This window comes from Pseudophryne corroboree (assembly GCF_028390025.1).
Source record: "Pseudophryne corroboree isolate aPseCor3 chromosome 3 unlocalized genomic scaffold, aPseCor3.hap2 SUPER_3_unloc_19, whole genome shotgun sequence".
In the NCBI taxonomy this organism is placed as follows: domain Eukaryota; kingdom Metazoa; phylum Chordata; class Amphibia; order Anura; family Myobatrachidae; genus Pseudophryne; species Pseudophryne corroboree.
Window position 1 is genome coordinate 1,868,272 of NW_026967507.1, and position 23,956 is coordinate 1,892,227.

Below are 23,956 nucleotides of genomic sequence, written 5' to 3' on the forward strand. Positions count from 1 at the left end.
ACTGAGTTGAGAGCCAACTCAGTCACTCCTCACAGCACAGGAAGTTCAAACAAACAAACAATATCCTAGTTAAAGGGTTTTTGGAACCCGACACGCGTTGGATACTCTATGGTGCATAACGGAGGACTTTTAACCAGTGTATGCAAACGCTGACATCTTATCATAAAAAGAGCTGAAAGATTGTTATTAACTAAACTTTTTTACAGGTATGTGCGTTCAACACATCATTTAAATAATCAAGCGCTCTCATTTATTGTTTCATCATTGGTATTTATTATATGGAGCTGCAGACATAAACATATATAAGCGCGGCAATTATTTTATTTCTTATTGAAGGAGCAGTTTGGTGGCGATGCTGACACGCAATGTTATCGTGACTGGTTGAGCTTAAACCGTGAACTGGATTATTTTTATTACGGGGTTACCCTGAGCTATTGTTATAAGGAGACGTGTATATCGCAAGGTTTTTGTGTAAATTGTGCTGCTATAGGTTGTTGTAACACTTCATTTTGCAAAAGATGGATAGCAGAAAGTGAATTGGTGCTCCTCCTCCCATACTGCAAAGCATGGCCAGTGCGTACAGAATTTTTTTTGGGGGCGTGGCTTTGTGGGGAAGGGGAGTGGCCACATAATAATGCCAATTCACATTACACCACACAGTAGTGCCGCTTACACACATTGTACCGGGTAGATCCTCCTATACACATTGCACCAGGTAGAGCACGTTATACACATTGCAGCAGGTAGAGCACGTTATACACATTGCAGCAGGTAGAGCACGTTATACACATTGCAGCAGGTAGAGCACGTAATACACATTGCAGCAGGTAGAGCACGTTACACACATTGCAGCAGGTAGAGCACGTTACACACATTGCAGCAGGTAGAGCACGTTACACACACTGCAGCAGGTAGAGCACGTTATACACATTGCAGCAGGTAGAGCACGTTATACACATTGCAGCAGGTAGAGCACATTATACACATTGCAGCAGGTAGAGCACGTTATACACATTGCACCAGGTAGAACACGTTATACACATTGCAGCAGGTAGAGCACGCTATACACATTGCAGCATGTAGAGCACGGTATACACACTGCCCCAGGTAGAGCACGTTATACACATTGCAGCAGGTAGAGCACGTTATACACACTGCAGCAGGTAGAGCACGTTATACACATTGCAGCAGGTGGAGCACGTTATACACATTGCAGCAGGTAGAGCACGTTATACACATTGCAGCAGGTAGAGCAGGTTATACACATTGCACCAGGTAGAGCGTTATACACATTGCACCAGGTAGAGCACGTTATACACATTGCAGCAGGTAGAGCACGTTATACACATTGCAGCAGGTAGAGCGCGTTATACACATTGCAGCAGGTAGAGCACGTTATACACATTGCACCAGGTAGAGCACGTTATACACATTGCAGCAGGTAGAGCACGTTATACACATTGCAGCAGGTAGAGCACGTTATACACATTGCAGCAGGTAGAGCACGTTATACACATTGCAGCAGGTAGAGCACGTTATACACATTGCAGCAGGTAGTGCACGTTATACACATTGCAGCAGGTAGAGCACGTTATACACATTGCACCAGGTAGAGCACGTTATACACATTGCACCAGGTAGAGCACGTTATACACATTGCTCCAGGTAGAGCACGTTACACACATTGCAGCAGGTAGAGCACGTTATACACATTGCAGCAGATAGAACACGTTATACACATTGCGACAGGCAGAGCACGTTACACACATTGCCCCAGGTAGAGCACGTTATACACATTGCACCAGGTAGAGCACGTTATACACATTGCACCAGGTAGAGCACGTTATACACATTGCACCAGGTAGAGCACGTTATACACATTGCTCCAGGTAGAGCACGTTATACACATTGCTCCAGGTAGAGCACGTTACACACATTGCAGCAGGTAGAGCACGTTATACACATTGCAGCAGATAGAACACGTTATACACATTGCGACAGGCAGAGCACGTTACACACATTGCCCCAGGTAGAGCACGTTATACACATTGCAGCAGGTAGAGCACGTTATACACATTGCACCAGGTAGAACACGTTATACACATTGCAGCAGGTAGAGCACGTTATACACATTGCAGCAGGTAGAGCACGTTACACACATTGCAGCAGGTAGAGCACGTTATACACATTGCACCAGGTAGAGCACGTTATACACATTGCAGCAGGTAGAGCACGTTATACACATTGCAGCAGGTAGAGCACGTTATACACATTGCACCAGGTAGAGCACGTTATACACATTGCAGCAGGTAGAGCACGTTATACACATTGCAGCAGGTAGTGCACGTTATACACATTGCAGCAGGTAGAGCACGTTATACACATTGCAGCAGGTAGAGCACGTTATACACATTGCTGCAGGTAGAGCACGTTATACACATTGCAGCAGGTAGAGCACGTTATACACATTGCACCAGGTAGAGCACGTTATACACATTGCAGCAGGTAGAGCACGTTATACACATTGCAGCAGGTAGAGCACGTTACACACATTGCACCAGGTAGAGCACGTTATACACATTGCACCAGGTAGAGCACGTTATACACATTGCACCAGGTAGAACACGTTATACACATTGCAGCAGGTAGAGCACGTTATACACATTGCAGCAGGTAGAGCACGTTATACACATTGCAGCAGGTAGAGCACGTTATACACATTGCAGCAGGTAGAGCACGTTATACACATTGCAGCAGGTAGAGCACGTTATACACATTGCGCCAGGCAGAGCACGTTATACACATTGCGCCAGGTAGAGCACGTTATACACATTGCAGCAGGTAGAGCACGTTATACACATTGCAGCAGGTAGAGCGCGTTATACACATTGCAGCAGGTAGAGCACGTTATACACATTGCAGCAGGTAGAGCACGTTATACACATTGCAGCAGGTAGAGCACGTTACACACATTGCAGCAGGTAGAGCACGTTATACACATTGCGCCAGGTAGAGCACGTTACACACATTGCAGCAGGTAGAGCACATTATACACATTGCAGCAGGTAGAGCACATTATACACATTGCAGCAGGTAGAGCACGTTATACACATTGCAGCAGGTAGAGCACGTTATACACATTGCAGCAGGTAGAGCACATTATACACATTGCAGCAGGTAGAGCACGTTATACACATTGCAGCAGGTAGAGCACGTTATACACATTGCAGCAGGTAGAGCACATTATACACATTGCACCAGGTAGAGCACGTTATACACATTGCACCAGGTAGAGCACGTTATACACATTGCACCAGGTAGAGCACGTTATACACATTGCACCAGGTAGAGCACGTTATACACATTGCAGCAGGTAGAGCACGTTAGACACATTGCAGCAGGTAGAGCACGTTATACACATTGCAGCAGGTAGAGCACGTTATACACATTGCAGCAGGTAGAGCACGTTATACACATTGCAGCAGGTAGAGCACGTTATACACATTGCAGCAGGTAGAGCACGTTATACACATTGCAGCAGGTAGAGCACGTTATACACATTGCAGCAGGTAGAGCACATTATACACATTGCAGCAGGTAGAGTGTGTTATACACATTGCACCAGGTAGAGCACGTTATACACATTGCAGCAGGTAGAGCACGTTATACACATTGCGCCAGGTAGAGAATGTTATACACATTGCAGCAGGTAGAGCACGTTATACACATTGCACCAGGCAGAGCGCGGTATACACTTTGCACCAGGTAGAGCACGTTATACACATTGCACCAGGTAGAGCACGTTATACACATTGCGCCAGGTAGAGCACGTTACACACATTGCGCCAGGTAGAGCACGTTATACACATTGCGCCAGGTAGAGCACGTTGGTAGAGCACGTTATACACATTGCAGCAGGTAGAGCACGTTATACACATTGCACCAGGTAGAGCACGTTACACACATTGCACCAGGTAGAGCACGTTATACACATTGCACCAGGTAGAGCACGTTATACACATTGCAGCAGGTAGAGCACGTTACACACATTGCACCAGGTAGAGCACGTTATACACATTGCACCAGGTAGAGCACGTTATACACATTACGCCAGGTAGAGCACGTTGGTAGAGCACGTTATACACATTGCACCGGGTAGAGCACGTTATACACATTGCACCAGGTAGAGCACGTTATACACATTGCACCAGGTAGAGCACGTTACACACATTGCACCAGGTAGAGCGCGTTATACACATTGCAGCAGGTAGAGCACGATATACACAATGCACCAGGTAGAGACTATATTGGAGGACCGCGATTCTCCATTTATAGCCGTAGCGCTCCACCTGATTGACAGGCCAGGAGCGCACAGCCAGTCAGGAGAGCGCTATGACGTGGCGCTCCCTGATTGGCTGTCGGGTCCTCTAGTGAAAACAGTCACAAGGGGGATCCGGAATTCGGGGAAACGGGGTCCATGTGTAAACATGGATACCCTTTAGTTCGTTGGTTAAGGCTGTTCTGGATGTGTACATAAACTTGTACTATCACGGTGTGTGTGTTGTGTTTTTTTGGGGTATGTATTTTGTTGTGGAACTACAGGTACCAGTGGGCCCGTTATTTCCCCACATGCTGGTACTTGTGGTTCTCCAAGTGCCAGCATGCGGGGGGATGCTTACTGGGACCTGTAGTTCCACACTTTTAAAGGCTATCAGCCCCCCTACGTCTTTTGTCCCCTGTATTTTTGGAACCAGGGCCGGCCTAAGAGCCCAAGGCTGGTTATGCTTGGGAGGGGGGACCCCACGCAATTTTTATTTTCTCACTGGTCCTTGCACGACTAGCTAAACACGCCGGCCAGAAGCTGGTCATTTTGAAAGCTCCATTTTTGTACGAATTCTAAGCTTTCCCGGCAGTGTTTGGCTATTGTCGGCAGTGATTGAGAGTACAAATTCTTAGTAAATTCCCAAGATGACACTTAGGGAGAAAAAAATAAGATTTTACTTACCGATAAATCTATTTCTCGTAGTCCGTAGTGGATGCTGGGACTCCGTAAGGACCATGGGGAATAGCGGCTCCGCAGGAGACAGGGCACAAAATAAAAGCTTAAGGATCAGGTGGTGTGCACTGGCTCCTCCCCCTATGACCCTCATCCAAGCCTCAGTTAGGATACTGTGCCCGGACGAGCGTACATAATAAGGAAGGATATTGAATCCCGGGTAAGACTCATACCAGCCACACCAATCACACCGTACAACTTGTGATCTGAACCCAGTTAACAGTATGATAAACGCAAAGGAGCCTCTGAAAAGATGGCTCACAACAATAATAACCCGAATTTTTGTAACAATAACTATATACAAGTATTGCAGACAATCCGCACTAGGGATGGGCGCCCAGCATCCACTACGGACTACGAGAAATAGATTTATCGGTAAGTAAAATCTTATTTTCTCTGACGTCCTAGTGGATGCTGGGACTCCGTAAGGACCATGGGGATTATACCAAAGCTCCCAAACGGGCGGGAGAGTGCGGATGACTCTGCAGCACCGAATGAGAGAACTCCAGGTCCTCCTCAGCCAGGGTATCAAATTTGTAGAATTTAGCAAACGTGTTTGCCCCTGACCAAGTAGCTGCTCGGCAAAGTTGTAAAGCCGAGACCCCTCGGGCAGCCGCCCAAGATGAGCCCACTTTCCTTGTGGAATGGGCTTTTACTGATTTTGGCTGTGGCAATCCTGCCACAGAATGTGCAAGCTGAATTGTACTACAAATCCAACGAGCAATCGTCTGCTTAGAAGCAGGAGCACCCAGCTTGTTGGGTGCATACAGGATAAACAGCGAGTCAGATTTTCTGACTCCAGCCGTCCTGGAAACATATATTTTCAAGGCCCTGACAACGTCAAGCAACTTAGAGTCCTCTAAGTCCCTGGTAGCCGCAGGTACCACAATAGGTTGGTTCATGTGAAATGCAGAAACCACCTTAGGTAGAAATTGAGGACGAGTCCTCAATTCCGCCCTGTCAGAATGAAAAATTAAGTAAGGGCTTTTATATGATAAAGCCGCCAATTCTGACACACGCCTGGCTGAAGCCAAGGCTAACAGCATCGACACCTTCCATGTGAGATATTTTAAGTCCACAGTGGAAAGTGGTTCAAACCAATGTGACTTTAGAAAACTCAACACAACATTGAGATCCCAAGGTGCCACTGGAGGCACAAAAGGAGGCTGTATGTGCAGCACCCCTTTTACAAATGTCTGAACTTCAGGTACTGAAGCCAGTTCTTTCTGGAAGAAAATCGACAGGGCCGAAATTTGAACCTTAATGGACCCTAATTTTAGGCCCATAGACAGTCCTGTTTGCAGGAAATGAAGGAAACGACCCAGTTGAAATTCCTCTGTAGGGGCCTTCTTGGCCTCACACCACGCAACATATTTACGCCAAATGCGGTGATAATGTTTTGCGGTTACGTCCTTCCTGGCTTTGACCAGAGTAGGGATGACTTCTTCTGGAATGCCTTTTTCCCTCAGGATCCGGCGTTCAACCGCCATGCCGTCAAACGCAGCCGCGGTAAGTCTTGGAACAGACAAGGCCCCTGCAGTAGCAGGTCCTTTCTTAGAGGTAGAGGCCACGGTTCGTCCGTGAGCATATCTTGAAGTTCCGGGTACCAAGTCCTTCTTGGCCAATCCGGAACCACGAGTATAGTTCTTACTCCTCTCCTTCTTATGATTCTCAGTACTTTTGGTATGAGAGGCAGAGGAGGGAACACATACACTGACTGGTACACCCACGGCGTTACCAGAGCGTCCACTGCTATTGCCTGAGGGTCCCTTGACCTGGCGCAATATCTGTCCAGTTTTTTGTTTAGACGTGACGCCATCATGTCCACCTTTGGTTTTTCCCAACGGTTTACAATCAGGTGGAAGACTTCTGGGTGAAGTCCCCACTCTCCCGGGTGAAGGTCGTGTCTGCTGAGGAAGTCTGCTTCCCAGTTGTCCACTCCCGGAATGAACACTGCTGACAGTGCTATCACATGATTTTCCGCCCAGCGAAGAATCCTTGCAGCTTCTGCCATTGCCCTCCTGCTTCTCGTGCCGCCCTGTCTGTTTACGTGGGCGACTGACGTGATGTTGTCCGATTGGATCAACACCGCCTGACCCTGAAGCAGAGGTTTTGCTTGACTTAGGGCATTGTAAATGGCCCTTAGTTCCAGAATGTTTATATGAAGAGATGTTTCCATGCTTGACCACAAGCCCTGGAAATTCCTTCCCTGTGTGACTGCTCCCCAGCCTCTCAGGCTGGCATCCGTGGTTACCAGGATCCAATCCTGAATGCCAAATCTGCGGCCCTCTAGTAGATGAGCACTCTGCAGCCACCACAGGAGAGACACCCTTGTCCTTGGCGACAGGGTTATCCGCTGATGCATCTGCAGATGCGATCCGGACCATTTGTCCAGTAGATCCCACTGAAACGTTCTTGCATGGAATCTTCCGAATGGAATCGCTTCGTAAGAAGCCACCATTTTTCCCAGGACCCTCGTGCACTGATGCACTGAGACCTGGCCTGGTTTTAGGAGGTTCCTGACTAGCTCGGATAACTCCCTGGCCTTCTCAACCGGGAGAAACACCTTCTTCTGGACTGTGTCCAGAATCATTCCTAGGAACAGTAGACGTGTCGTTGGAATCAGCTGCGATTTTGGAATATTTAGAATCCACCCGTGCTGACGTAACACTACCTGAGATAGTGCTACTCCGACTTCTAACTGTTCCCTGGATCTTGCCCTTATCAGGAGATCGTCCAAGTAAGGGATAATTAAAATGCCTTTTCTTCGTAGAAGAATCATCATTTCGGCCATTACCTTGGTAAAGACCCGAGGTGCCGTGGACAATCCAAACGGCAGCGTCTGAAACTGATAATGACAGTTTTGTACTACAAACCTGAGGTACCCTTGGTGAGAAGGGTATATTGGGACGTGGAGATAAGCATCTTTGATGTCCAGAGACACCATATAGTCCCCTTCTTCCAGGTTCGCTATCACTGCTCTGAGTGACTCCATCTTGAATTTGAACCTTTTTATGTAAGTGTTCAAGGATTTCAGATTTAAAATTGGTCTCACCGAGCCGTCCGGCTTCGGTACCACAAACAGCGTGGAATAATACCCCTTTCCCTGTTGCAGGAGGGGTACCTTGATTATCACCTGCTGGGAATACAGCTTGTGAATGGCTTCCAAAACTGCCTCCCTGTCGGAGGGAGACTTTGGTAAAGCAGACTTCAGGAACCGACGAGGGGGAAACGCCTCGAATTCCAGTTTGTACCCCTGCGATACTACCTGTAGAATCCAGGGATCCACTTGCGAGTGAGCCCACTGCGCGTTGAAATTCTTGAGACGGGCCCCCACCATATCTGAGTCTGCTTGTAAAGCCCCAGCGTCATGCTGAAGACTTGGCAGAAGCAGGGGAGGGCTTCTGCTCCTGGGAAGCGGCTGCATGGTGCAGTCTTTTTCCTCTTCCTCTGCCCCGGGGCAGAAAGGAGTGGCCTTTTGCTCGCTTGTACTTATGGGAACGAAAGGACTGAGTTTGAAAAGACGGTGTCTTTTTCTGCTGATGTGAAGTGACCTGGGGTAAAAAGGTGGATTTCCCAGCCGTTGCCGTGGCCACCAGGTCCGATAGACCAGCCCCAAATAACTCCTCCCCTTTATACGGCAATACTTCCATGTGCCGTTTGGAATCCGCATCCCCTGACCACTGTCGCGTCCATAACGCTCTTCTGGCAGAGATGGACATAGCACTTACTCTTGATGCCAGGGTGCAAATATCCCTCTGTGCATCACGCATATATAGCAATGCATCCTTTAAATGTTCTATAGTTAACAAAATATTGTCCCTATCCAGGGTATCAATATTCTCAGTCAGGGAATCCGACCATGCGACTCCAGCACTGCACATCCAGGCTGAGGCGATTGCTGGTCGCAGTATAACACCAGTATGTGTGTATATACTTTTTAGGATATTTTCCAGCCTCCTATCAGCTGGTTCTTTGAGGGTAGCCGTATCAGGAGACGGTAACGCTACTTGTTTTGATAAACGTGTGAGCGCCTTATCTACCCTAGGGGGTGTTTCCCAACGCGCCCTAACCTCTGGCGGGAAGGGATATAATGCTAATAATTTTTTAGAAATTAGCTGTTTTTTATCGGGGGAAACCCACGCTTCATCACACACCTCATTTATTTCCTCAGACTCAGGAAAAACTATTGGTAGTTTTTTCACACCCCACATAATACCCTTCTTTGTGGTACTTGTAGTGTCAGAAAGGTTCAATGCCTCTTTCATTGCCGTGATCATGTAACGTGTGGCCCTACTGGACATTACGTTTGTCTCGTCACCGTCGACACTAGACTCAGTATCTGTGTCAGGGTCTGTGTCGACCCACTGAGGTAACGGGCGTTTTAGCGCCCCTGACGGTGTCTGAGACGCCTGGACAGGCACTAATTGATTTGCCGGCTGTCTCATGTCGTCAACAGTTTTTTGCAAATTGCTGACATTATCACTTAATTGTTTAAATACAATCATCCAGTCAGGTGTCGACTCCCTAGGGGGTGACATCACCAACACAGGCAACTGCTCCGCCTCCACATCATTTTCCTCCTCATACATGTCGACACACGCGTACCGACACACAGCACACACACCGGGAATGCTCTGATAGAGGACAGGACCCCACTTAGCCCTTTGGAGAGACAGAGGGAGAGTCTGCCAGCACACACCCAGCGCTATATATATATACAGGGATAACCTTATATAAGTGTTATTCCCTTATAGCTGCTGTTATTATCGTTATTTGCTGCCAAAAATGCCCCCCCTTCTCTTTTTTACCCTGATTCTGAAGCAGGACTGCAGGGGAGAGTCAGGGAGCCGTCCTTCCAGCGGAGCTGTGAGGGAAAATGGCGCTTGTGTGCTGAGGAGATAGGCTCCGCCCCTTCACGACGTCCTTATCTCCCGCTTTTTTGTGTAAAAATGGCAGGGGTTAAAATACATCCATATAGCCCAGGAGCTATATGTGATGTATTCTTTTTGCCACCTAAGGTATATACTGTTATATTGCGTCTCAGGGCGCTCCCCCCCAGCGCCCTGCACCCTCAGTGACCGGAGTGTGAAGTGTGCTGAGAGCAATGGCGCACAGCTGCGGTGCTGTGCGCTACCTTAGTCTGAAGACAGGATGTCTTCTGCCGCCGATTTCACCGGACCTCTTCGTCTCTTCTGGCTCTGTAAGGGGGACGGCGGCGCGGCTCCGGTGACCCATCCAGGCTGAACCTGTGATCGTCCCTCTGGAGCTAATGTCCAGTAGCCTAAGAAACCCGATCCACTCTGCACTCAGGTGAGTCCGTTTCTTCTCCCCTTAGTCCCACGATGCAGTGAGCCTGTTGCCAGCAGGACTCACTGAAAATAAAAAACCTAAACTAAACTTTTATTCTAAGCAGCTCAGGAGAGCCACCTAGATTGCACCCTTCTCGGCCGGGCACAAAAATCTAACTGAGGCTTGGAGGAGGGTCATAGGGGGAGGAGCCAGTGCACACCACCTGATCCTTAAGCTTTTATTTTGTGCCCTGTCTCCTGCGGAGCCGCTATTCCCCATGGTCCTTACGGAGTCCCAGCATCCACTAGGACGTCAGAGAAACAAACAAAACTAGAATGGATTCGGAAGCGTAGTCAATTTCCACTAATGACTCTGGTAATGGTTGGGGAACAAATCAGAGGACCCTTTATGGTGAGAACGAGGAGGAAATATACAAGGAGAGATTGTCAATGGAGGCAGTAGAAGGCAAGGAGACCTCCCTTACCGCCGAAATAAACATCTTTAATCTATCGTCCCGCTCACTAAGCAGTGACCTATCGTTTGTGCCGAACGCACGTTATGATGGTATGGAATGGGAAGATGGAAAATACCAACTTAATAGACAACTTAAACAGTATGAACACTTTCGTGGCATCAAGTCCTTACCGACAGAATCATCCACGTCTGGGATCTCGCCACAAGTGCGCAAATTACAATGCAAATCCACCTTTGATCCTACTACCAAGAGTGCCGCCATAAAGACTTTCATTCCAATGTTGGATCATGATGTATATGACCTTACCGCGTCTTCTACAACTTGTGTCAGGCTACGGAATTATCTATCAGCAGGAGAATGACAGGATTTATCCTCATGTACCGGTATAGTTATATAGCGGAATGGCAAAATATACCTAGCGCTATACCAGAACAGTACAGCAGATGATTCTAGAGAGCCGTCTACATATGACCTTATTAATGACTATGACCCGGAACTACGTCTTTGATGACAGCAAGCTCTACTTGCAATTGTCTGGTTGTGCGATGGGGTCAAATGTGACCCCATCCTATGTTAATTCATAAACATGTTTCAGGCTGAGCAAGACATATTTTTTAACAATGAAGCTCTATCTGTCATGACTGGATTTTATGCCAGATACACAGATGATATATCCATGATCTGGATGGGCACTAAAAAACAATTTACGACTTTTACGAAGACCCATAATTCTTCCTGTAGCCCTATTAAGTTTTCCTATACTATAGATGAGGGTACTGCACATTTTATGGATCTCCAGGCACATCTGATAGATTATTATTATTGTATTTTGACTAGGGCAGCAGTACAGAATTAAATAAGAGAAAATAAATCGGCAATATAGGGGTATACAGGAGGTACTTAGGACAGCGGTATAGAGCTATACAGGAGGTGATTAGGGCAGCAGTACAGGGGTATACAGGAGGTGATTAGGGCAGCAGTACAGGGGTATACAGGAGGTGATTAGGGCAGCAGTACAGGGGTATACAGGAGGTGATTAGGGCAGCAGTACAGAGGTCTAATGGAAATGATTAGGGCAGCAGTACAGGGCTATACAGGAGGTGATTAGGGCAGCAGTACAGGGGTATACAGGTGATTAGGGCAGCAGTACAGGGGTATACAGGAGGTGATTAGGGTAGCAGTACAGGGGTATACAGGAGGTGATTAGGGTAGCAGTACAGGGGTATACAGGAGGTGATTAGGGAAGCAGTACAGGGGTATACAGGAGGTGATTAGGGTAGCAGTACAGGGGTATACAGGAGATGATTAGGGCAGCAGTACAGGGGTATACAGGTGATTAGGGCAGCAGTACAGTGGTATACAGGAGGTGATTAGGGCAGCAGTACAGGGGTATACAGGAGGTGATTAGGGCAGCAGTACAGGGGTATACAGGTGATTAGGGCAGCAGTACAGGGGTATACAGGTGATTAGGGCACCAGTACAGGGGTATACAGGTGATTAGGGCAGCAGTACAGGGGTATACAGGTGATTAGGGCAGCAGTACAGGGGTATACAGGTGATTAGGGCAGCAGTACAGGGGTATACAGGAGGTCATTAGGGCAGCAGTACAGTGGTATACAGGTGATTAGGGCAGTAGTACAGGGGTATACAGGTGATTAGGGCAGCAGTACAGGGGTATACAGGTGATTAGGGCAGCAGTACAGGGGTATACAGGTGATTAGGGTAGCAGTACAGGGGTATACAGGTGATTAGGGCAGCAGTACAGGGGTATACAGGTGATTAGGGTAGCAGTACAGGGGTATACAGGAGGTGATTAGGGCAGCAGTACAGGGGTATACAGGTGATTAGGGCAGCAGTACAGGGGTATACAGGTGATTAGGGTAGCAGTACAGGGGTATACAGGTGATTAGGGCAGCAGTACAGGGGTATACAGGAGGTGATTAGGGTAGCAGTATGGGTGATTAGGGCAGCAGTACAGGGGTATACAGGTGATTAGGGTAGCAGTACAGGGGTATACAGGTGATTAGGGCAGCAGTACAGGGGTATACAGGAGGTGATTAGGGCAGCAGTACAGGGGTATACAGGTGATTAGGGCAGCAGTACAGGGGTATACAGGTGATTAGGGCAGCAGTACAGGGGTATACAGGAGGTCATTAGGGCAGCAGTACAGTGGTATACAGGTGATTAGGGCAGTAGTACAGGGGTATACAGGTGATTAGGGCAGCAGTACAGGGGTATACAGGAGGTGATTAGGGTAGCAGTATGGGTGATTAGGGCAGCAGTACAGGGGTATATAGGTGATTAGGGTAGCAGTACAGGGGTATACAGGTGATTAGGGCAGCAGTACAGGGGTATACAGGAGGTGATTAGGGCAGCAGTACAGGGGTATACAGGTGATTAGGGCAGCAGTACAGGGGTATACAGGTGATTAGGGAAGCAATACAGGGGTATACAGGTGATTAGGGCAGCAGTACAGGGGTATACAGGTGATTAGGGTAGCAGTACAGGGGTATACAGGTGATTAGGGCAGCAGTACAGGAGTATACAGCAGGTGATTAGGGCAGCAGTACAGGGGTATACAGGAGGTGATTAGGGTAGCAGTACAGGAGTATACAGGAGATGATTAGGGCAGCAGTACAGGGGTATACAGGAGGTGATTAGGGCAGCAGTACAGGGGTATACAGGAGGTGATTAGGGTAGCAGTACAGGGGTATACAGGAGATGATTAGGGCAGCAGTACAGGGGTATACAGGAGGTGATTAGGGCAGCAGTACAGGGGTATACAGGAGGTGATTAGGGCAGCAGTACAGGGGTATACAGGAGGTGATTAGGGCAGCAGTACAGGGGTATACAGGAGGTGATTAGGGTAGCAGTACAGGGGTATACAGGAGGTGATTAGGGCAGCAGTACAGGGGTATACAGGAGGTGATTAGGGCAGCAGTACAGGGGTATACAGGTGATTAGGGCAGCAGTATAGGGGTATACAGGTGATTAGGGCAGCAGTACAGGGGTGTACAGGTGATTAGGGCAGCAGTACAGGGGTATACAGGTGATTAGGGCAGCAGTACAGGAGTATACAGGAGGTGATTAGAGCAGCAGTACAGGGGTATACAGGTGATTAGGGCAGCAGTACAGGGGCATACAGGAGGTGATTAGGGTAGCAGTACAGGAGTATACAGGTGATTAGAGCAGCAGTACAGGGGTATACAGGAGGTGATTAGGGAAGCAGTACAGGGGTATACAGGAGGTGATTAGGGTAGCAGTACAGGGGTATACAGGTGATTATGGCAGCAGTACAGGAGTATACAGGTGATTAGGGTAGCAGTACAGGGGTATACAGGTGATTAGGGCAGCAGTACAGGGGTATACAGGTGATTAGGGCAGCAGTACAGGGGCATACAGGAGGTGATTAGGGTAGCAGTACAGGAGTATACAGGTGATTAAGGCAGCAGTACAGGGGTATACAGGAGGTGATTAGGGAAGCAGTACAGGGGTATACAGGAGGTGATTAGGGAAGCAGTACAGGGGTATACAGGAGGTGATTAGGGTAGCAGTACAGGGGTATACAGGTGATTATGGCAGCAGTACAGGAGTATACAGGTGATTAGGGTAGCAGTACAGGGGTATACAGGTGATTAGGGCAGCAGTACAGGGGTATACAGGTGATTAGGGCAGCAGTACAGGGGTATACAGGTGATTAGGGCAGCAGTACAGGGGTATACAGGTGATTAGGGCAGCAGTACAGGGGTATACAGGTGATTAGGGCAGCAGTACAGGAGTATACAGGAGGTGATTAGGGCAGCAGTACAGGGGTATACAGGTGATTAGGGCAGCAGTACAGGGGCATACAGGAGGTGATTAGGGTAGCAGTAGAGTATACAGGTGATTGGGGCAGCAGTACAGGGATATACAGGAGGTGATTAGGGAAGCAGTACAGGGGTATACAGAAGGTGATTAGGGTAGCAGTACAGGGGTATACAGGTGATTATGGCAGCAGTACAGGAGTATACAGGTGATTAGGGTAGCAGTACAGGGGTATACAGGTGATTAGGGTAGCAGTACAGGAGTATACAGGTGATTGGGGCAGCAGTACAGGGGTATACAGGAGGTGATTATGGCAGCAGTACAGGAGTATACAGGTGATTAGGGTAGCAGTACAGGGGTATACAGGTGATTAGGGTAGCAGTACAGGAGTATACCGGTGATTGGGGCAGCAGTACAGGGGTATACAGGAGGTGATTAGGGAAGCAGTACAGGGGTATACAGGAGGTGATTAGGGTAGCAGTACAGGGGTATACAGGTGATTATGGCAGCAGTACAGGAGTATACAGGTGATTAGGGTAGCAGTACAGGGGTATACAGGTGATTAGGGTAGCAGTACAGGGGTATACAGGTGATTGGGGAAGCAGTACAGGGGTATACAGGTGATTAGGGCAGCAGTACAGGGGCATACAGGAGGTGATTAGGGTAGCAGTACAGGAGTATACAGGTGATTAGGGCAGCAGTACAGGGGCATACAGGAGGTGATTAGGGTAGCAGTACAGGAGTATACAGGTGATTAGGGCAGCAGTACAGGGGTATACAGGAGGTGATTAGGGAAGCAGTACAGGGGTATACAGGAGGTGATTAGGGTAGCAGTACAGGGGTATACAGGTGATTATGGCAGCAGTACAGGAGTATACAGGTGATTAGGGTAGCAGTACAGGAGTATACAGGAGGTGATTAGGGCAGCAGTACAGGGGTATACAGGTGATTAGGGCAGCAGTACAGGGGTATACAGGAGGTGATTAGGGAAGCAGTACAGGGGTATACAGGAGGTGATTAGGGAAGCAGTACAGGGGTATACAGGAGGTGATTAGGGTAGCAGTACAGGGGTATACAGGTGATTATGGCAGCAGTACAGGAGTATACAGGTGATTAGGGTAGCAGTACAGGGGTATACAGGTGATTAGGGCAGCAGTACAGGGGTATACAGGTGATTAGGGCAGCAGTACAGGGGTATACAGGTGATTAGGGCAGCAGTACAGGGGTATACAGGTGATTAGGGCAGCAGTACAGGGGTATACAGGTGATTAGGGCAGCAGTACAGGGGTATACAGGTGATTAGGGCAGCAGTACAGGGGTATACAGGTGATTAGGGCAGCAGTACAGGAGTATACAGGAGGTGATTAGGGCAGCAGTACAGGGGTATACAGGTGATTAGGGCAGCAGTACAGGGGCATACAGGAGGTGATTAGGGTAGCAGTACAGGAGTATACAGGTGATTGGGGCAGCAGTACAGGGGTATACAGGAGGTGATTAGGGAAGCAGTACAGGGGTATACAGGTGATTATGGCAGCAGTACAGGAGTATACAGGTGATTAGGGTAGCAGTACAGGGGTATACAGGTGATTAGGGTAGCAGTACAGGAGTATACAGGTGATTGGGGCAGCAGTACAGGGGTATACAGGAGGTGATTATGGCAGCAGTACAGGAGTATACAGGTGATTAGGGTAGCAGTACAGGGGTATACAGGTGATTAGGGTAGCAGTACAGGAGTATACAGGTGATTAGGGCAGCAGTACAGGGGTATACAGGTGATTAGGGTAGCAGTACAGGGGTATACAGGTGATTAGGGAAGCAGTACAGGGGTATAACATGTTTGTGAGGTACATGTGTAAGTATGATATATGTGTATGTGGAGTTATCTCCAGTTATCTATGTACATACTCACTCCCGCCAGCTAACGCATTCCCTCACCCGGAAACTGTTACAAGGATGACTTCCGCTCTGTGCGTTCCACCCGACTTCCGCTCTGTGCGGTCCACCTGTTTTCCGCTCTGTGCGGTCCACCTGTTTTCCGCTCTGTGCGGTCCACCTGTTTTCCGCTCTGTGCGGTCCACCCGACTTCCGCTCTGTGCGTTCCACCTGTTTTCCGCTCTGTGCGTTCCACCCGACTTCCGCTCTGTGCGTTCCACCCGACTTCCGCTCTGTGCGTTGCACTTTACATTCCAGTGGTGCGTTTCAAAGACCGGAAGTTTTGTTTTAGTATCCGGGTGAATGGGGAAGAGTGGTGAGGACACAGAAGAGACGGTAATGATGTTGTACAGTGGCAGCCAGTGGTGTCCTGTTATTATTATTATTATGCAGGGGGAGCAGCCTGTGATGTCCTGTTATTATTATTCAGGGGGAGCAGCCTGTGGTGTCCTGTTATTATTATTCAGGGGGAGCAGCCTGTGGTGTCCTGTTATTATTATTCAGGGGGAGCAGCCTGTGGTGTCCTGTTGTTATCATTATTATTATGCAGGGGGAGCATCCTCTGATGGCCTGTAATTATAATTCAGGGGGAGCAGCCTGTGGTGTCCTGTTGTTATCATTATTATTATTATTATTATTATTATTGTTATTATTATACAGGGGGAGCAGCCTTTAGTGTCATGTTGTTGTTATTATTATTATTATTATTATTATTATTATTGTTATTATTATACAGGGGAAGCAACCTGTGGTGTCCTGTTTCTATTATTATACAGGAGGAGCAGTCTGTAGTGTATTATTATTATTATTATTATTATTATTATTAGAATACAGGAGGAGCAGTCTGGTGTCCTGTTGTTATTATTATTATTATTATTATCATAATCATTATACAGGAGGAGCAGCCTGTGGTGTCCTGTTGTTGTTGTTATTATTATTATTATTATTATTATACAGGGGGAGCAGCCTGTGGTGTCCTATAATTATTATTATTATACGGGGGAGCAGCCTGTGGTGTCCTATTATTATTATTATTATACAGGTTGAGCAGCCTGTGGTGTCCTATTATTATTATTATACAGGAGGAGCAGCCTGTGGTGTCCTGTTGTTGTTATTATTATTATTATAATTATTATTATTATACAGGTAGAGCAGTCTGTGGTGTCCTATTATTATTATTATTATTATTATTATTATTATACAGGGGGAGCAGCCTGTGGTGTCTGTTGTTGTTGTTGTTGTTATTATTATTATTATACAGGGAGAGCAGTCTGTGGTGTCCTGTTATTATTATTATACCGGAGAAGCGGCATGTGGTGTCCTGTTATTATTATACAGGGGGAGTGGCCTGTGGTGTCCTGTTATTATTATACAGGGGGAGTGGCCTGTATAGTCCTGTTGTTGTTATTATTATTATTATTATTATTATACAGGGAGAGCGGCCTGTATTGTTCTGTTGTTATTATTATTATTATTATTATTATTATACAGGGGGAGCAGCCTGTGGTGTCCTGTTGTTGTTGTTGTTGTTATTATTATTACGTAGGGGGAGCAGCCTGTGGTCCTATTATTATTATTATTATTATTATTAAACAGGAGGATCAGGCTGTGGTGTCCTGTAGTAGTTGTTGTTGTTGTTATTATTATTATAATACAGGCGGAGCAGCCTGTGGTGTCCTGTTGTTGTTGTTGTTGTTGTTGTTGTTGTTATAATACAGGAGGATCAGCCTGTAGTGTCCTGTTTTTATTATTATTGTTATTGTTATTATACAGGGGGAGTAGTCTGTGGTGTCCTGTTGTTATTATTATTATACAGGGTGAGCAGCCTGTGGTGTCCTGTCATTATTATTATACAGAGGGAGCAGCCTGTGGTGTCCTGTTTTTATTATTATTATTATTATTGTTATTGTTATTATACAGGGGGAGTAGTCTGTGGTGTCCTGTTACTATTATTATTATACAGGGTGAGCAGCCTGTGGTGTCCTGTCATTATTATTATACAGGGGGAGCAGCCTGTGGTGTCCTGTTATTATTATTATACTGGGGGAGTGGCCTGTGGTGTCCTTTTTTTCCCCAATAAAAGTTTATTAAGTTTTTTACAGAGAAAAACAATAGAGACATATAAACATATAAGCAGGTACAAGAGGAGAACATTATATATTCAAAAAGCTGCGGTAAATGTCAAGTAGGAAGATACCTAACTACAAGATAGTTTTCATTCTTCAAGACAATGGCCACCATGAAACAAGCAACCTGTTGAAACACATTACAGATCCTGCTTGGACATACAAAAATCCAATACAAATTGTGTAAATCAGAGAGAGAAACCAGTAGAAAAAACGAAATTTTTGGAAGTAAAAGAGAAGAGGGCAGAGAAGAACAAGAGGGAGATAAAAGAGGGGTGGGGGGTTGTTGTGCGGAAGGTCAGATAACCAGTAAAACTGGTAATGAGGGGATGCTTCCCGAACATTGGGAGGTTGGTAAATTGCCTGAGAATAATCCAGTATGTGAGATATGCACTCATGACATATGCAATAGGTATGTCGGCGAGGATTTGATGTCTAACCAGGGGTACCAGGTAGCTGTGAATCTCTGTTGGCTTTCAGGAGTCACTCGTAATGCCTCCATTGACATGTACATGTCTATCCTATTAAACCACTCTTTAACTGAGGGAGGGGCAATGTTACGCCAGGGAACAGGGATCACCGCTTTGGCGGTGCTGTTGAGAAATTTCAAGAGGGATCTTTCATATGTTATCAAAGGACCGGTGACTAGATTTAGGAACCAAAAAGCAAGATCAGAGGAAACCTCAAGTCCCACAATAAATCTAGAGATAGAAATCACATTATCCCAAAAGGGGCGGATCGATTGACAATCCCACCAGATGTGTAGCGGGGAGCCAGTCTCAGAGTTACAGCGCCAACACAAGTCCGGGACACCAGGGAACGTTTTGGCAAGTGTCAGGGGCCATCTATACCAACGCGTCAGAACTTTGAAGTGCGTCTCGAGTACAGAGTAACTACTTGAGCTGCCAAAGGTGGCCTGAAAACAACGAGTCCATTCCTTTTCCAACAGCTCAACCCGCAAATCCCTACCCCAAGCACAAGTGTATTTAGGGAGGGCCGGGAACTTATGCTCAATCAGGATTTTATAGCATTTGGATAGAAAATGTGCAGGGCAGGAGGAGTCAAGACACATACTCTCAAATATAGTCACCGGTCTAGCTATGTCAGGACGTATCTTGTTCCCCACTACAAAGTATTTTAATTGAAGGTACCTCCAAATTTCGGACGACGAAAGGCTCCATTTCAGTTGTAGAGAAGGGAAAGTAAGTGTTTCCCCATTCTCCACCAGCTGGCCGACACGTGAAATCCCATTTTGCGACCATGCCTCAAATCCCCGACCGGTGATTCCAGGGGGGAAACCTGGATTACAAAATAAAGGAGTCAAGGGAGAAAGTTTCGAAGACACACAGGAAAGGGTTCGTAGTCTGCTCCATCTGGTTAATGTAGGGCTAACAGTGGGATGGAAAACAGCGTGAAGTCTCAAAAGCCAAGAATAGTGACATATTGGTGGTACGACGGCGGCACTTTCTATAAGCACCCATTGTTTGATGTCAGTTGTGCGGGACCATTCCATTATCCTATTAAGAAAAATAGCGTCATAGTATAAAGAGAAGTGGGGCAGCTGAAGGCCACCCATATATTTATGTCGAAAAAGTATAGCATGTTGGAATCGTGGTCTCTTGCTCCCCCCCATACGAAGTCTCGGACCGCGTTATGCAAGTCTCTAAACCAATACTCGGGGATGTGGATCGGTAGTGTCTGGAGAATATAAAGGACTCTGAGGAGTACATTCATCATGATTACACTAAGTCCACCTAACCAAGAGAGCCTTCGGGTACCCCAGTCCCTAAATTCTGAATGGAGGGTAGTAAGTAGGGGTTTGAAGTTTTCGTCAAAAAGGCGTGTAGGATCGGTATGCAATGTAACTCCCAGATACTTGAAGCTATTGGGGTGCCAAATAAAAGGAAAATTTAAGATTCCCCAGGGATTGAGAAGGAGCCGACACATTTTCGGCCACTGATTTAGAAAAATTTATTTTGAAATTCGTCAGGAAGTCAAACTCACTAAATTCACGCACAAGGGGGTATATTTACTAAGATCCCGATTTTGACCGAGATGCCGTTTTTTCTTCAAAGTGTTATCTCGGTAATTTACTAAACTCAAATCACGGCAGTGATGAGGCCATTCGTATTTTTTTGGAAGTCCAAGAAAAAAATTATGAATGAATACACCATCGGTCAAAACGCGGCTGTTTAAGTATGAATCTCGGTCATTTACTAAGAAGTGCAAAGCAAAAAAAAATAAAACACTGCTGTGAAAAATTACAACTCGTAAAAAAGTGCTAAAAAAAACCAGACCTGCTTTTTTTTACCGTGATTGGATAGGCATGCACGGATCCATGAGATCCGTGCATGTATATCAGTGGGAAGGGGTGGGAAAGTGGTTATTTTCCAAAAACAAAATGCGTGGGGTCCCCCCTCCTAAGCATAACCAGCCTCGGGATCTTTGAGCCGATCCTGGTTGCAGAAATATGGGGAAAAAATTGACAGGGGTTCCCCCATATTTAAGCAACCAGCATCGGGCTCTGCGCCTGGTCCTGGTTCCAAAAATACGGGGGACAAAAAGAGTATGGGTCCCCCGTATTTTTAAAACCAGCACCGGGCTCCACTAGCTGGACAGATAATGCCACAGCCGGGGGTCACTTTTATATAGTGCCCTGCGGCCGTGGCATCAAATATCCAACTAGTCACCCCTGGCCGGGGTACCCTGGGGGAGTGGGGACCCCTTCAATCAAGGGGTCCCATCCCCCCAGCCACCCAAGGGCCAGGGGTGAAGCCCGAGGCTGTCCCCCCCATCCAATGGGCTGCGGATGGGGGGCTGATAGCCTTTGTTGAAAATGTAAAGATTGTTTTTAGTAGCAGTACTACAAGTCCCAGCAAGCCTCCCCCGCATGCTGGTACTTGGAGAACCACAAGTACCAGCATGCGGCGGAAAAACGGGCCCGCTGGTACCTGTAGTACTATTACTAAAAAAATACCCAAAAAAAGACAAGACACACACACCTTGAAAGTAAAGATTTATTACATACATCCACACAAACATACATACATACTTACCTATGGCCCCACGGAGGTCGGTCCTCTTCTCCAGTAGAATCCATGGTGTACCTGTGGAATAAATTATACTCACCAGATCCAGGGTCCCAGGCTCCTCGTAGCATCCATTTGTAATCCAGGTACTTGATTAAAATAAAAAAACGGAGACCCGAGCCACGCACTGAAAGGGGACCCATGTTTGCGCATGGGTCCCCTTTCCCCGAATGCCAGAAACCCACTCTGACTTCTGTCTAAGTGGGTTTCTTCAGCCAATCAGGGAGCGCCACGTTTGGCACCCTCCTGATCGGCTGTGTGCTCCTGTACTGACTGACAGGCAGCACACGGCAGTGTTACAATGTAGCGCCTATGCGCTCCATTGTAACCAATGGTGGGAACTTTCTGCTCAGCGGTGAGGTCACTTTCGGTCAACCGCAGGTGACTGCTGGGAATGGGACATTATACAGTAACACCAGGGTATGTGTCTGGGTGATGACTGGAGAGGTGACTGCTTGGAATGGGACATTATACAGTAACACCAGGGGACGTGTCTGGGTGATGACTAGAGAGGTGACTGTTGGGAATGGGACATTATACAGTAACACCAGGGGACGTGTCTGGGTGATGACTGGAGAGGTGACTGTTGGGAATGGGGCATTATACAGTAACCCCAGGGGATGTGTCTGGGTGATGACTGGAGAGGTGACTGCTGGGAATGGGGCATTATACAGTAACACCAGGGGACGTGTCTGGGTGATGACTGGAGAGGTGACTGCTGGGAATGGGGCATTATACAGTAACCCCAGGGGATGTGTCTGGGTGATGACTGGAGAGGTGACTGCTGGGAATGGGGCATTATACAGTAACACAAGGGGACGTGTCTGGGTGATGACTGGAGAGGTGACTGTTGGGAATGGGGCATTATACAGTAACACCAGGGGATGTGTCTGGGTGATGACTGGAAAGGTGACTGCTGGGAATGGGGCATTATACAGTAACACCGGGGGATGTGTCTGGGTGATGACTGGAGAGGTGACTGCTGGGAATGGGACATTATACAGTAACACCGGGGGATGTGTCTGGGTGATGACTGGAGAGGTGACTGCTGGGAATGGGGCATTATACAGTAACACCAGGGGACGTGTCTGGGTGATGACTGGAGAGGTGACTGCTGGGAATGGGACATTATACAGTAACACCAGGGGATGTGTCTGGGTGATGACTGGAGAGGTGACTGCTGGGAATGGGGCATTATACAGTAACACCAGGGGACGTGTCTGGGTGATGACTGGAGAGGTGACTGCTGGGAATGGGACATTATACAGTAACACCGGGGTACGTGTCTGGGTGATGACTGGAGAGGTGACTGCTGGGAATAGGGCATTATACAGTAACACCGGGGGATGTGTCTGGGTGATGACTGGAGAGGCGACTGTTGGGAATGGGGCATTATACAGTAACACCAGGGGACGTGTCTGGGTGATGACTGGAGAGGTGACTGCTGGGAATGGGACATTATACAGTAACACCAGGGGATGTGTCTGGGTGATGACTGGAGAGGTGACTGCTGGGAATGGGACATTATACAGTAACACCAGGGGACGTGTCTGGGTGATGACTGGAGAGGTGACTGCCGGGAATGGGGCATTATACAGTAACACCGGGGTACGTGTCTGGGTGATTGGAGAGGTGACTGCTGGGAATGGGACATTATACAGTAACACCGGGGGACGTGTCTGGGTGATTGGAGAGGTGACTGCCGGGAATGGGGCATTATACAGTAACACCGGGGGACGTGTCTGGGTGACTGGAGATGTGACTGCTGGGAATGGGACATTATACAGTAACACCAGCGGATGTGTCTGGGTGATGACTGGAGAGGTGACTGCTGGGAATAGGACATTGTACAGTAACACCAGGGGATGTGTCTGGGTGATGACTGGAGAGGTGAATGCTGGGAATGGGACATTATACAGTAACACCAGGGGACGTGTCTGGGTGATGACTGGAGAGGTGACTGCTGGGAATGGGACATTATACAGTAACACCAGGGGATGTGTCTGGGTGATGACTGGAGAGGTGACTGCTGGGAATGGGACATTATACAGTAACACCAGGGGACGTGTCTGGGTGATGACTGGAGAGGTGACTGCTGGGAATGGGACATTATACAGTAACACCAGCGGATGTGTCTGGGTGATGACTGGAGAGGTGACTGCTGGGAATAGGACATTATACA

The 23,956-nt window shown here is 47.5% G+C and overlaps 1 protein-coding gene across 1 annotated transcript in view; it reads left to right on the forward strand.

The window, feature by feature from the left end:
- The first annotated feature begins 16,848 nt into the window (after positions 1-16,848).
- The window catches only part of LOC134983584 (oocyte zinc finger protein XlCOF6-like), an 84,602-nt gene continuing 77,494 nt past the window's right edge, over positions 16,849-23,956 (forward strand). The window contains exon 1 of the mRNA XM_063949248.1: positions 16,849-16,895. Coding sequence (XP_063805318.1) covers positions 16,863-16,895 — 33 coding nt within the window. The 5' untranslated portion in view covers positions 16,849-16,862. The remainder of the gene's footprint in view (positions 16,896-23,956) is intronic.